The sequence below is a fragment of the Puntigrus tetrazona genome, chromosome 21 (assembly GCF_018831695.1).
Source record: "Puntigrus tetrazona isolate hp1 chromosome 21, ASM1883169v1, whole genome shotgun sequence".
NCBI classification, from domain to species: Eukaryota; Metazoa; Chordata; class Actinopteri; order Cypriniformes; family Cyprinidae; genus Puntigrus; species Puntigrus tetrazona.
This window is the reverse complement of record NC_056719.1, coordinates 8,248,146-8,262,503: the sequence shown is the minus strand read 5'-3', so window position 1 is coordinate 8,262,503 and position 14,358 is coordinate 8,248,146. Positions and strand designations below refer to the sequence as shown.

Sequence of the window (14,358 nt, the reverse complement as noted above, 5' to 3'; positions counted from 1 at the left end):
TATCAGCATAATAACACATTCAGCAAATGTCGTCTAATTATCTTCATCGAAAAAAATCTAAGACAATGTTTAGATATTATTTTCTTTGTCAATATGGCACACTCCTAGTAGCCTACTGACAAAATGATTTGCAACAGTCGCTCTGTCACGTTCAGTCTAGACATAGCCTTTGTTCTTTTGGCTAGAAGTTGTTCTGAATGGCCGTTAACTTGAAAATGTAGTAGCCAGATTGTCAGGGAAAGTGAAAAAGTTCATTCCCTGTTAGTCACGTCACACCTGTACACGTTTTCAAAGAAGAATAATCGACTTAGGCATTGTTTTTCAGATAAACAGGCACGTTAACTTAGCATGTTTCTCAAATATCTGCAAACGTATTATGGTGTTTTTATGCTTTAATAGAGTCAATATCCTACATACAACACTAACTAAGAAGAAAAAAAGAGTCAATAAATGACTGAAGCTTTATTTGTATCAGCATCTGTCAGGTCTCTGTCTTCATAATCAAACTTGGATCTTCTTTCACCATCTCCAGTGCCCTTCACATGCCCCACTGTCTTTCAGTGACCTTCTCCAGACTCAATGAGTGGTGACCCTCACTAGCACCAGTGCTGTGTTGTGTGATGGTCTCTCAGCAGTGACCCTCAGTTCCCCAGTGTTCTGCTGTAAACCTTATCGGTCCCATTGTCTTCTGCTGGCCCTCACGCCCCGGTGTCCAGCAGTGGCCCCGGTGTTTTATAGCCATCCCTCCCATTTTTTTTTTTTAACTCTAGTGTATCTGGTCTCCAGAGGCTTCTTCGTGCTCTATGTCACTGCTATGTGGTGAAGGAATGAAAAAGAAAAGTCATTTCTTAACTTTCTATGAACACACACACAGGACAACCAGATCGGTCTCTTCTTCCATAATCAAGCATAAAAATGTTGTCTATCGTGACTGTACTGTGAACCTACCTGTAAGTGCATGAGCACAACGTTCTCCAAAAACCTCTCAATTGTTTTCTAATTCGCCGAAATTGTCCAACTTTGGGAAGCTTTGATCTGCCACAGAACAAGAGTGAACACAACCGTGAAATCATTATTATAAACCTATAATGACCACCGTCCTGAGTGCGCGTGTGCTTAGCATATATACCTTATTTCCGTGAGCGGCAGTTGTGGGACACACTCTTCATTAGCCCAGTCCCTCTTCTCCTCAAACACACAAACACATTTCTAAACATCTCTCGGACATATATACAAAACTGCAGAATGCTCTGTTGCTTTCACTCTTACATTCTAGCAATGACTAATAATTCAAAACATCCTGATGTAATTCATCCACCCAGTCGCACAAAGATGCCTAGTAAAGTAATAAACTCACTGCCGTGTGGCCGGTGGATGCGTGAGGGTACATGTTGGGCAGCAGGTGGATCACGTTGTCCAGCATGTGCTTAGTCAGAGCATCACACTGCCCCTGTTCCTCAAACATGGTGGGGCCGAAAGGAACGCTGCACGTACAAAAAACAAATACATGCCACCTTACTAGATACACCACACACCCCAGTCCTCATTTCATGACTGACAGCTGCATCCGACTAGACCTTATAACATCCTAAAATGTGTGCATGTAATTCTAGACACCTCAGTCCTTAGGTTATTTTGACATTTGTTCCGAAAAACAGACTGTATTGGCTGAATACACACATACAAACACTTACTGAAAGATGTTGGGTCCAAAAACCTTCGACAACTTTGTAGATGTCATACGATTTAGATGACTCCTAGCGGCAACACGGGACAGGAAGAACATCAGATAACAGAGGACATTAAAGTGTTCCTCTGGAAGACTGTTCAGCACAGTCCTCAGAGCCTGATTCAGTTCTTCCTTACTGGAATCTGCAAGATACAAGGATTCGGTAAGACTGAGTCCGATCTTTCTCTAAGTTTGTCTCGTTGAGCAAGCACTTAATACGTTTGCTCATCACCACCCCGACTTCTCTTACCCCTGAACGCCTTCAGCAGTTGTATCTTGTGTGGCTCTGGAATCAGTCCACCGGGGATTTCCTTGAGGAAAACTTTCAGCAAGGAGGCCGACGTATCGACATCCCAACCGTCAACCTCTGGAAAGCCTCCTTCATCAAAACTTTTCCTCAGTTCCTTGCAGCGCTTCACTGATCCACCAACTCTGAAAAGGCCAATCTCACGGAGACCTAGACACGAACACACATTTTACAACCTCTGCATACAAGTGAAAAACACTGAGGAGCACTGTCCAGCACTCACCCTGCTTCTCCACAAACTCCACGATGTGCGTGAGCACCAGAGGAAGACCCTGCCTCATCTGTCCACTCTTCCTCAGGTTGATGAGGGGCACACCGAACACAGCCCTCGGTGTTTCCACCTGCACAAGCCAAAGGTTCAGTAGAAACATCTGAACATCTGAACTGAGAATGTTTTTTTTATTTCTAGCAGGTGTACATTTCGATATCTAAGAACGCAAAGCAACGAAACATATTTATTGTAGTGTTCAATGAACACTGATACAAATTGAGAAATTCCCTATGTGAACATTAAGTCGCATGTGCTAATATGTTCTGAACCATCATTAAGCGCTTTATTGGACAATGTTTGTAATATTTTGTGTGGATATCTCATACTTACACACAGCGATAAAACACCAATCGCTCCCATTTCCACGAAAGGATCGGGTTTTTTCAGCGGCAGAGCTACTGAATCAAGGAGAGTCCGGCCGTGGGTCAAAAACAGAAAAGGGTCAAAGCCGGGAAGTCCAAACAGAGTCAAAATCGTGCGTCAAAACCAGAAGGAAGTCAAAAACCGAGAGTCAAAATACGAAGCGAATCCAAAGCCGATAGTCAAAGTCCGAAAACAAGTCAAAAACCGCAAAAACCGTCGAAAAAAATACACTGTAGAAACTCGTCAAACTCACAAAAACACCAACTTCACAAATCGCCAAAACTCCCAACAGAGAATTCTACAAAAGAACGTTCATATAACTGCTTGCAATTGTCACGTCATGATGTCGTAGAACATTCTTAATACAGCCCAGCTGTGTTTGACTACATTGTGTGCATACATGGACATTTAAAACACGCTAATAAAATCAATGAAGCCTTCATCCTATATCTGATTCTTAACATAAACTAACTTAACGCGTTTCACATCATAAATGTAAAAATAAATAAATAAATAAAAATCAGCGTGTGATGGACATCCAATCGTTTGTGCGAAGAGCGGAAGCTGAAGCGCTTTGAAGGGCATGAAGGCTCTAGTGCGATCACTTGCATTTTTGTTTTCTCAGTAGGCTAAGAGTGGAAAATTAAAACAACCTAATTTTCCTCATAAAGGCAAGAGCAGGCATACACCACTCGGAACTGCAAACTTTTTTTTGGTGCGCGCACTCTGAATATAGCGCTAAAGTATACTATAAATGACTAATTAAATGATTGAAATGAAAACAAACATTAACAAATTTTTACGTGCATTTCTCTAAGAATCCAGTCCAATGAGCAGATATGTGGAGGCAGGATCGTCAACTTCGTATTTATGTTTTTTACGCTTCTTTGGGGCCGCTGTACATTGACTTTGCACGCGGCAGTATAGAAAACAGCGACCCTTTAGAGTCACGCTGTAGCTTACTAAATAAATACGATTAATGTCATACTATTTTAAGAATAAAGTCAAATTACAGGAGACGTTAGTTTGTATTAAATTGTTCTGATTTTATTTCATTTTAAAGGTGCAAAAGTGTTTATTCGTGTTTATTATTAGGCGAGAATCTCCAGTCATTCGTTACAGGACTGCGCGGCACTTTTTTGCTCCGGCGCGCATAAGAAAAGCAACACAAGCTAGTCGGTTTGAAACATCAAGACAAATAAAACCAAGAAACAAAACATACTTTCGTCTTTGTGGTTAATATATCCGTTCTGTGATACATACATACGGTGCATACTGCCAAACAGATAACACAACAACTTTGAATACAACGTCTGTATGTCTCTGTCTCTCTGTGTGTGTGTGTGTGTGTGTGTCTCTGTGTAGATCATCCTAATGTCTTTTGATGACGATTGTTATAGATGTGGGGTTATGCCCAAGATGAACACGATGGGGAACACAAAACCACTTGTTACCGTTAGCATGAATACAGATGCTGACTGTGCAGGAACGTCCTTGAAAATAAATCAAATGAGAAAATCAACATTTTCCTTATACACGAATAATTAATAATAATTAATAATTAATAATAATTTTTACATATTGTATATGTCTGTAACTGCAAATTACAATTACAAAATGATGAGGGGAGTTCATCTTAACATGGACTTGAATGAAAAAAAAAGTTAATTACATTACATATTATAACATGATTATAGAGGTGCTGTTTAAAGACAAGACAAGATGTGCTGCCACTTAGAGGAATGCCAATGGCATCTTTCTTTGTCGGAAATTCAAACAAAATTCAAAAAGTAATTGATTGATTGATTGACATGACCAAAATAACATACCTCAAAATAGCAACACAAACTCATTCATATCACTTAACATTTTTGAATAACATTTTCTTGTTTTTGTATGTTCTGATCCAATTAACCTGTGCTAGTAAGATTACTTAATAACTGATAGCCAGGTAGACACAAGGTGAAGACAGAAATAATTAAAAGAAGGGAGAATCCAGAAAAAGAAGTGTAGTTCCTAAAATAACTTTTAGGTCAATTGTTAAGTTAATGAAGATCAGACAATCTCCTGAAAAGTTAAAAACGCATGAAGATATGATTAGTGTTGCACATCTGCTATAATTCCAGTCAAACGACATCGGTTTTATATTATTCAGTATACAATTCATCGAAAAAATCTAAGACAATGTTTAGATATTATTTTCTTTGTCAATATGGCACACTCCTAGTAGCCTACTGACAAAATGATTTGCAACAGTCGCTCTGTCACGTTCAGTCTAGACATAGCCTTTGTTCTTTTGGCTAGAAGTTGTTCTGAATGGCCGTTAACTTGAAAATGTAGTAGCCAGATTGTCAGGGAAAGTGAAAAAGTTCATTCCCGTCACTATACATCCCTGTCATTATACTGTACAGTGCTTTGATGCAACCTGTGTTGTTAAAAGCGCTATATAAATAAAAAATTATTGATTGATTGAAATGATTGATTCCCTGTTAGTCACGTCACACCTGTGTTCGCGCCTCTACAGGAAGTGCTGCACAGGATGCTTGAGACGCGCTCACCTGCAGCTCGAAACTGAGTGGGAAGCGAAACCTTACGATTTGCAATAAAGATGTTTGATTTTGAGGTTCAAAACCCGCATTAAAGTCAAATCAGTGGGGTTATACACTTTTAGCGCCAAAGGATCATGTAAAACGGGGCGGAAGGCTAGTTTCTTGCGGTTTCTTCAGCGGACACCTGCGCGCGCGTGTCACCGAGTTTCGCTGTAAGGTGAGGACAAAAGGCCGCCTGCATGACGCACGAACGGCAACACACAGATCTGACAGCGGCCAGTTTGACGAATACATCGTTTGACATGGAGCCAGTCAAATCTGGGAAGAATTTTCCGGTATGTTTTTAACTGAATATCATACTTTTTGCTTTTAGTCCGCCTTTTCCGTCGTTGTCGTTTGTTACATTTTCCGATATTCAGGGACGATGTACAGTGCTGTTTGTGTTTGCCCAAATAGTTAGGTATTCATATTTGCTGAACATATACGGTAGGTTTATATGTTAGTTGTATAATATTTTGTGATATAACCTATTTTAATAAGTTATTTGTAATCATCATATGTGTACATACAGTAATGCGAGCACACACACACACACACACACACACACACACACACACACACACACACACACACACACATATATATATATGTACACACAGGCACAAACAAACACAACACGCACATACACACACACACACACACCTGTGTGCTCTGATTTTGTCTCACTGCATTCAAATAATGGTTATTTTTCTTTCAATTTGACTTTAATGCTTTATTTAACATTTTTAATTATTATAAGAAGTGACTGTAAGATTGCCATCTAAAAAAAAAAACCTGCTTTTCCTTCACTAAGAAATGCTGGCACTTGAGTCACATGACCAACGCATGCTTTTGCTAATGCATACTTGATTGGGGTGGGTTGTTGACGCTGAAGTGCAAGGTGTTGGTTCAGGATTTAAAAAACAGTTGAAGCTGCATTATGCCATATAGTCATACCGATGAGTTTGAACCACTTAAGAGGAATAGCCTGTTTTGACATGGGCGGTTCAAAATTAGTCATGTACAGTACAGCACTTCCTTAGGGCAGTTGCAAAACTCATTTTATTTGTAAAAGTCACATGTAAAAACAAGTTTGCATTTCTCTGTAGGACCATGACTTGGGCCAGACAGAGCAGTTTCTTTCAGCATCAGATCCAAAAAAGGTGCAGAAGAAGAGGGTATCGTTCAGGGCCATCGTGGCAGTAGGTCTACCCACAGCCCTGGCAATCATTGCATTAGTAACTGGACTGTTAGTGTGGCATTTCCATTGTGAGTTATTTAACTTAGAAACAAACCAACTCACTGTTATTATCACCATTAAACCGCATTTTATGCATTTGAGTGCTGATGATAACAGTATAACTGTGTTTATTGCTACAGACAGGTATAATGGGAGGGTTAGGAAGATGTTCAGTGGTTATTTGACCATCTCCAGTCAGACATTTTCAGATGCTTATGAAAACAGCAACACCTCTGAATATAAAGAACTGGCTTTAAAGGTCTCAAAGCAGGTGAGGTGGTTCTTTGTAATGTTTTTATTTATCTTTTTTTTTTTTAAACCCTGCTTAAATCTTTGATTCGATGTATGTTTCAGCTCAAAGGTATATATGGTCAAGTGCGCTTACTGTCAAAGTACCATGTGGCGTCCAGTGTGCAAGGTTTCAGGTAATTTAATTATACCGTTTATGGGATAAAATGATCGGGAGTTGACATGAAAGGTCAATCAGAAAGGTTGTTTCTTTTAATAATTTTTGTATAGTTATTAAGTATGCATTTAACCTTGTATGAACCCATATTAACTGACAGACTGAATTAAGTATTTGGGCTTTAGAAAACACAAAATTTAGGTCAAGCTCTAAATTGTCATTATACAAGTAATCAATTTTTTTTTCTTTCCACTGGCATATGCAAAAAATGTAACCTTCTCTGTGAAATCCAGGCTGAATTCTCAAAATTATAACAAGCATCAAAATTTGATTTCAATATGATTTTAATCTTTGACATAGGTTTACTCAGTCAATATTAAAGATATCAAGGTTACATTTTTACAGAATGTTCTTTACCTTATGAAGGTTTTATTTAGAAAACGTTAAGTCACCAAAAATGACATTAGCTGACTAAAATTTTTTTTTTTCACAGCCAGGGTCACATAAAAAGAAAGTGAAATAAAAATAAGATTGAAAAATATATAAAGAATTTAAAACTCATTTAAGACACAAGAATCAGACTTACAAACTTACACAAGTAATAGTGTATGTGTAAAGATTAATTTTAAATTAGATTTTTAGTTATTTAAAACAAAAGACAAGTTTTTGTCAGCCAACTTTGAATAGTTCACCCCAGAGTATATTAGAGCATCACACATGCCAGACTTATTTTACACTGTGGATCTCATTGATGCTTACTTGTAATGTAAGCTCCACTGTTGTTTTTTCCCTTCAGTGAGGGCAATAATAATGGTATTATCGCTTATTACCTGTCTGAGTTTAATGTGCCGGAGTCCCAAGTATCTGCTGTGGACGAGGCCATGGCATCCCTGGATGGGGGAGAAAATGCAAGGAAAAGCCGGAGGGGGTTTAGTCGCAGGACTGACAATAGCCTCATCATTGATGGCATGACGTCAGGAGGTAAATCTGCTGGAAGAGAGATCATATTACTTGCATAGTTTCAGTCTGTCACCTCTTGCAATCTAAATAGAAACCTAAAACTTCATTTTAGTCTAGCAATATTCAGCCTGATTCTTAACAGTCAAAATTCATATTTTGGTGTGCATTACAGCTGTGGATGCTCGGTTAGCCGACAGAAACCTCAAACGTGAGTTAACAATGCTTTCTTTACATTTAGCTGTTTATCGCATGAATGTGTTTACATCGTAGACTCATATTCAACTTGTTCTGTCTTTCAGGGTCCAGCAAGAGGTCTCATCATGCTCACGGGAACCAGATAGACATTATCAGGTCTCCAGGTTTTCCAGATTCCGCCTACCTTCCCAACCTTTACACAGAGTGGCAGATCCGGGGTGACCCGGAGCACAGGATCAGACTGGAGTTTGACGTCTTGGACTTAGAGAAAGATTGCCGTAATGATTTCATCAAAGTGTACGACTCATTAGCACCATCAGAGAAGCATGTCATTACAGAGTAAGTGTTCATGCACACTCAGCCATCCTCTTGATGACACAGAAACACATGTGTGAGCTGTATCACGTTACATGTGCCTGTTTGTTTTGTCTTTGCGATGTATGAAATCTTAAGTAATGTGTTCATGCAGGAAATGTGGATATCGCTTACCTAATGAGAAGCTAATTTTCATCTCTTCTGGGAACGTCATGCTGGTTACACTGGTTACGAATGAAGAGAAAAACTTCCCAGGTTTCAGGGCATTTTACTCTCAGATTCCAGCCACGATTCAAGGTAGAGTTTAGTGAGATATTGTAAACTAACAAGGGTCCAAAGTTTATTTTTGACAGACTTTGCCGATAATAGACAGCTATTTCTTACTTGCCACAAAACCGTATTTTGCATTACTTTGCATAATTTTTACTAGCCAAATCTGCATTTATTTGCTCAGTTTAAACAGTACTGTTATTAATTATTGTTACAATTTACAATTACTTGTAATATCGTAAATATGATTAAGTATTTTTTAAAATACATTTTATTTTGTCAGTGGCAAAGCTTTATTTTTTTGTACCTGTGATGCTTTTTTCCCAGGATTCTTTGAATATTAAAAAAATAATTTAATAATATAATTTATTTATTTTTAATATATACATGTTTTACTGTTGTATTTCAGTTATATAGAAAATTACCAGCCTCTTGTCAGTGACGTACCAAAGCTTATTCTATCGTGAGCATTATTTCTGGGTGCTGTTAAATCTATTAAATCAAGAAATCTAAGCTCAGTATTTGTGTTAATAATGTCTTGTCACGTTGTTTAGACTGTGGAGGGAGACTGATGGGGCTTCGTGGTAGCTTCACATCACCTGGCTATCCCTCTCACTACCCACCTCAGACTGACTGTGTCTGGAACATTGAGGTAAAAGGATTTTTCCTCAGTGTGATTTAACATCTCCTTCATCACTGATCTGTTCCTAACATTCATATTGTAAATTCTTAAATGTTCTGTCTAACAGGTTCCATCAGGAAAGCATATCAAGGTGAAGTTTGACAAGTTGTCTATACATAACACTGAACAAAATACCATCAGCTGTCCAGCAGACTACTTGGAGATAAACTACAGGTCAGATAAAAGTGTTGAAAAAGTAATCATACAATTCATGTTTTGTGATGAAATTATATTTTTCAACTTTCTAATTATTAATAATCCTGAGAAAGTATCACTGATTTAAAATATTAAACTATTTTCACTGCTTCTCAGCTTTGCATTACAGGAATAAAGGATGTTTTTAAATATATTAAAATAGAAAACGGTTGTTTTAAAGTGTAGTAATATTTCACAATATTAGAAGTTTTCGCTGCATTAAATGTAGCCTCGGTGAGTATAAGAGACTAAAACATTTGACAATCTAATAACTGTCATTTTATAAACTGTTTTAGGATATGTGGAGAGAAGCCATCTAAAACGGTGTATACAATCAAATCTAATCAAACAACAGTCAGATTTCATTCGGACCCGTCTTACGTGAGCGAGGGCTTTTCTGCAGAGTTCGAGGCCTTTGAACCCACTAATCGTGAGCACAATCATATTATTTTTCCTTCTGACATTAAAACGCAACGTTTACAACCATGACAGAAATATCGCAAATCATTTTTGCATAGCCTGCCCTGGGAGGTTCGAGTGTGACAATGATCTGTGTGTGTCCACTAACCTGCAATGTGATGGCTACAATGACTGTGGAGATATGAGCGATGAAAGGGGCTGCAGTAAGTTCACACCGTATTACCAGCGCTCAGTCTTTGTGTTATTTTCTCTTTTAAGATACTGCATTACCTTCTTTACCCATGCATGCAGGGTGTAATGAGACTCAAATAAACTGCAAGAACGGCTTCTGCAAGCCCAGTTTCTGGCGCTGTGATGGAGTGAACGATTGCGGAGATAATACAGATGAGGAAAACTGTGGTAAGGATGAAACCGGCACTCAAAATGTTGAACCACGGAGCAAAAGTGATAGAAACTATTTCTGGTTGTTTGTGCTCTTTTCTCCGTAGGGAACTGCAAAGCTCATGAGTTAACATGTCGAAACGGTCGCTGTATCCCAGCACAGAAGCGCTGTAACGGCTACGACGACTGCGGAGATGGCTCAGATGAATCGAAGTGTGAGAGATGTGAGAACTTTCAGTCAATTTTGACCTCAAAAATGTATGTAGTAAATGAAACAATTATCATTATTATTAGTAAGCAGTGGCTACATTAAGTTGCCTCTTTTATATCCAGCCATAGCTGTTAAATGCTCTACTGGCACATATAAGTGCAAGAATAACCAGTGCATTAGCAAGCTGAACCCTATGTGTGATGGAGAAACTGACTGTGTGGATGGATCGGATGAAGCTGAATGCAGTAAGTCCAGAAGTCTTTCCTCATATGCCGTACCAGTAAAAAGGTTTTTATGTTAAATTTTTGTGTTGTACGATTTTTGTTTTCTGAAGGAGTCTATTCTGCTCATCAAGCCTGCATTTATTTGATTTAAAGTACAGCAAAGATTGTCAAAGATTAACTTTTGGCATCATTACTCTAGTCACACGATCCTTCAGAAATCATTCTAATATTATGATTTGCTGCTCAAAAAACATTTGTTTTGTATTACAACTTTTGCTTTTTTATGGATCAATAGATGCAGGCAGAAAATACTTCTTTAAAAAACATTCAAATCTCACTGTTCAAAAACCTTTGACAGGTAGTGTACAGTACTTTCAGTGATGTTTCAAACTAGTTAGTTTTCATGTTTGATTCATTGTAGAATGTGGGACAAAGCCCTACAAGTCCAGTCGTATTGTGGGTGGAAAGGACTCAAACGAGGGAGAATGGCCCTGGCAGGTCAGCCTCCACATGAAGACGCAAGGTCATGTGTGCGGGGCGTCTGTCATCAGCAACCGCTGGCTGCTCACTGCTGCTCACTGCGTGCAGGACAATGAAAAGTTCAAGTGAGTTCTTCTCTTGTTTGGCCGTCGCCTTGCCTCCTGCTCTGATCCTGACTGAATATTTGGTCTTTTGCTAGATATTCTCAGCCTGACCAATGGGAAGTGTATCTAGGTCTGCTTCACCAAGGGGAGACTAGTAAGTCCACCCTTAAGCATGTGAAGCAGATAATTTCTCACCCCAATTATGATCACTTGAACTATGACAATGACATTGCTCTGATGGAGTTGGACAGCCCTGTAACCCTCGGCCACACCATCTGGCCCGTCTGCTTACCTGAAGCTACACATGACTTCCCAGCAGGCAAATCCGTCTGGATCACTGGCTGGGGCAAACAGAGAGAGGAAATTGGTAAGTCACGCAACAATCGACATTGCACTACCAGTAGAAGGTTAGGTGTTGATAAGATTATGTAATGTTTTTGAAAGTGTAAAAGATGCTGTATGTACAGTTGACACCTGGAGGTTGAACTTGGTATTGCAGTTTAATTATCAAGTGCATTCTTCAAAAATGACTTTCCAGTCCAACTAAACCATTAGAAATAATATACATTTTACAGTTTTGTATAAATTGAAATATATACTGTTTATCTGCTAGATTAATTTAATTAATTCAAGGGTATATTTTAACCCATAAAGAAATTATTTTGACAAAATCAAAATAAAAAATAAATTTTGCACCTTCATATGCTTAAACCCTCTAGACCAGTGGTTCCCAACCGGTGTGCCGCGGCACTAAGGGGTGCCGTGAGATCTTTTGAGGGTGCCGCCAAAATTTCAACAAAAATTTTTTATTAAGGCAGAATCAGTGTAAACAGTATTCTCATATCATCTAGGACTAGGTATAAGGTGTTGTTGCATGCAAACTCTCGAAATGAAACAAATAAATAAATAATAAAAAAAAAGCTACAGAGATTTTAAATATCTATTTCCTTATAAGGGTGCCGGGAACTTTTTAAAGGCTTTCCAAGGGTGCCTCAAACAAGAAAAGGTTGGGAACCACTGCTCTAGACTCTAGAGAAACGTATTTAGTCAAGTGTCTCTAAACTCCTGCCTTGAGTTACTGTGTAAAGTACACAGTAAGATATGAGCTTCTCTGATTGTACGAACCAGACAGTGAGAGAGATTACTAAAAAATTCAGGTTACTGGCTAAAAATTATGACACAAGGGCCTTAAATTGTTAGTAAGTTAAGAAATTTTTTTCTCTCTGCTTTAGATAACGTTGCATCAGTGTTGCAGAAGGCCGAGGTGCGCATTATTAACAACACTGTGTGCAACAAGCTGATGGATGATGGGATAACACCACACATGATCTGTGCAGGTGTATTGAGCGGAGGAGTAGATGCTTGTCAGGTGAAACGTTGTTTTTTTTTTCACATTCAGATACATGTCACAGCCTTACATTTCTCAGTAACACACAATATTGGTCATTCCTCTGCCAGGGTGACTCAGGTGGTCCAATGACGTCGGCCGAGAGCAATGGCCGCATGTTTCTTGCTGGTGTAGTGAGCTGGGGAGATGGCTGCGGGCGCAGAAACAGGCCTGGTGTTTACACGCGGGTCACAGCATACCGCAGCTGGATCAGGGAGATGACAGGAGTATAGTGTCACAACACTGATAAGAAATGGACCAAAGCAAAAAATATTAACCCGTATTGAAGATAATTAAGACATTCATGGTCTTTGAATTGTATTTCGGTGGCCATAAAAAATGTCTGAAATCAGGCCAATTGTCCTCTTATTAGATTGAATGTAATAATAATCAGCTTTCATGGTTACTTTTTATGTGTTTCTTCTTGTATTTATGCTCTAAAAAAGTGTGAACAATGCAAAGTCTTTCAGCTCAAATGTTGTTCTTACTGTGGAGGAAAAGTATTCTTGCTGTCTTGCTTAAAAGTCATTACAACTTGAGTGCGTCTCAGGGATTTTTGTAATGGAATTGTTGGCCTAATGTGATAATTGACAGGTTTGTTTTATTACATTGTTTTTATTACATTTTCACCTTTTTGTACGGCCACTTCATGATCAGAGCTGTGCTCAAATGTATTTTATGGGTAAGTGACAGGAAACAATTTTACAGTTTTCATTTATTCTAGGCATTTCTTGATCTGCTTTAACATCATGTTCATTTTATATTACATGCTGATAAACTAATTTCTTCAAGCTTTGTGTTTAGTGGCAGACTAAATGTATTTTGTTTGTGTGTGTATAGATAGACAAAAAATAGTTCTTACCAGTGGAGTTTGAAACTTGAAATATGAATGTCAGCATTTTTTAATTGGCAAGTTTTTGTTTACATAGTAATTCTCTTTGTTTTACTGCAGTCTTTATCTATGATATATATATTTTTTTCATTTTATTTTTGTTAATGTCCTCCTTGCAGGATTGGTATTCCCGTAATGTGCCTTGATACTTCAGTGGATTCTTTGTTAAACATTAAAAGGGAAATTCTTATCTGCAGTGTTTTTGCTTAATTTTTTTCATGTTGTGAAATCAGAGGTCAAGACAAAAAATGTATTAAAATATAAAAAATTTAACATGTAAACACCTTAAAAACAACATAAAATAGGAAGAGGTTATAAAAAGGTCTATAAAGATCAGTGAATACTTTTACTTATCTTAATTCTGTTTTTGTTTGTTTATATGTGTGTATATATATATATATATATATATATATATATATATATATATATATATATATATATCTATGCAATGGCTTATTGTCTTAAAATTGTAATGTAAAGCTTGCAAATGTGATATTTTCATATGTGAGATTTACTCAGAAATAAACGAAATTCACATGAAACTTGCATATTCTTAAAATAGTGTTCCCTTTTTAAACGCTACGCAAATATGCTTATGGGAAACTTCTGTTTACTCGGAATGCTGAAGCTTTCAAGTTCCATTTCAGCCTGTTGATATGGGCACTGAATAGCATTACATACTGGACTGAAGAAGAATGAAGAAGCCTGCTGTACTAACCCCTATCAGCACAGACAACC

The 14,358-nt window shown here is 38.0% G+C and overlaps 1 protein-coding gene across 1 annotated transcript; it reads left to right on the top strand.

Moving 5' to 3' along the window:
* The first annotated feature begins 5,203 nt into the window (after positions 1-5,203).
* On the top strand, positions 5,204-13,810 carry st14b (ST14 transmembrane serine protease matriptase b). The gene is made up of 19 exons (XM_043221229.1): positions 5,204-5,554; positions 6,368-6,527; positions 6,639-6,769; positions 6,853-6,923; positions 7,701-7,885; positions 8,037-8,072; positions 8,164-8,398; positions 8,529-8,671; positions 9,199-9,296; positions 9,394-9,500; positions 9,818-9,951; positions 10,040-10,144; positions 10,233-10,340; positions 10,430-10,546; positions 10,656-10,778; positions 11,179-11,362; positions 11,437-11,708; positions 12,574-12,710; positions 12,800-13,810. The coding sequence occupies exons 1-19, from the start codon at positions 5,459-5,461 to the stop codon at positions 12,959-12,961; spliced, it is 2,604 nt and encodes an 867-aa protein (XP_043077164.1). The 5' UTR covers positions 5,204-5,458; the 3' UTR covers positions 12,962-13,810.
* The last annotated feature ends 548 nt before the right edge of the window (positions 13,811-14,358 follow it).

Bases quoted from the DNA above. Each gene is read 5' to 3' on its own strand.
- st14b (XM_043221229.1), top strand. From the start codon at position 5,459: ATGACGCACGAACGGCAACACACAGATCTGACAGCGGCCAGTTTGACG. The intron at 8,073-8,163 runs GTGAGTTAACAA...TCTGTCTTTCAG, and splicing joins AGCCGACAGAAACCTCAAAC to GGTCCAGCAAGAGGTCTCAT. The intron at 10,547-10,655 runs GTGAGAACTTTC...TTTTATATCCAG, and splicing joins TGAATCGAAGTGTGAGAGAT to CCATAGCTGTTAAATGCTCT.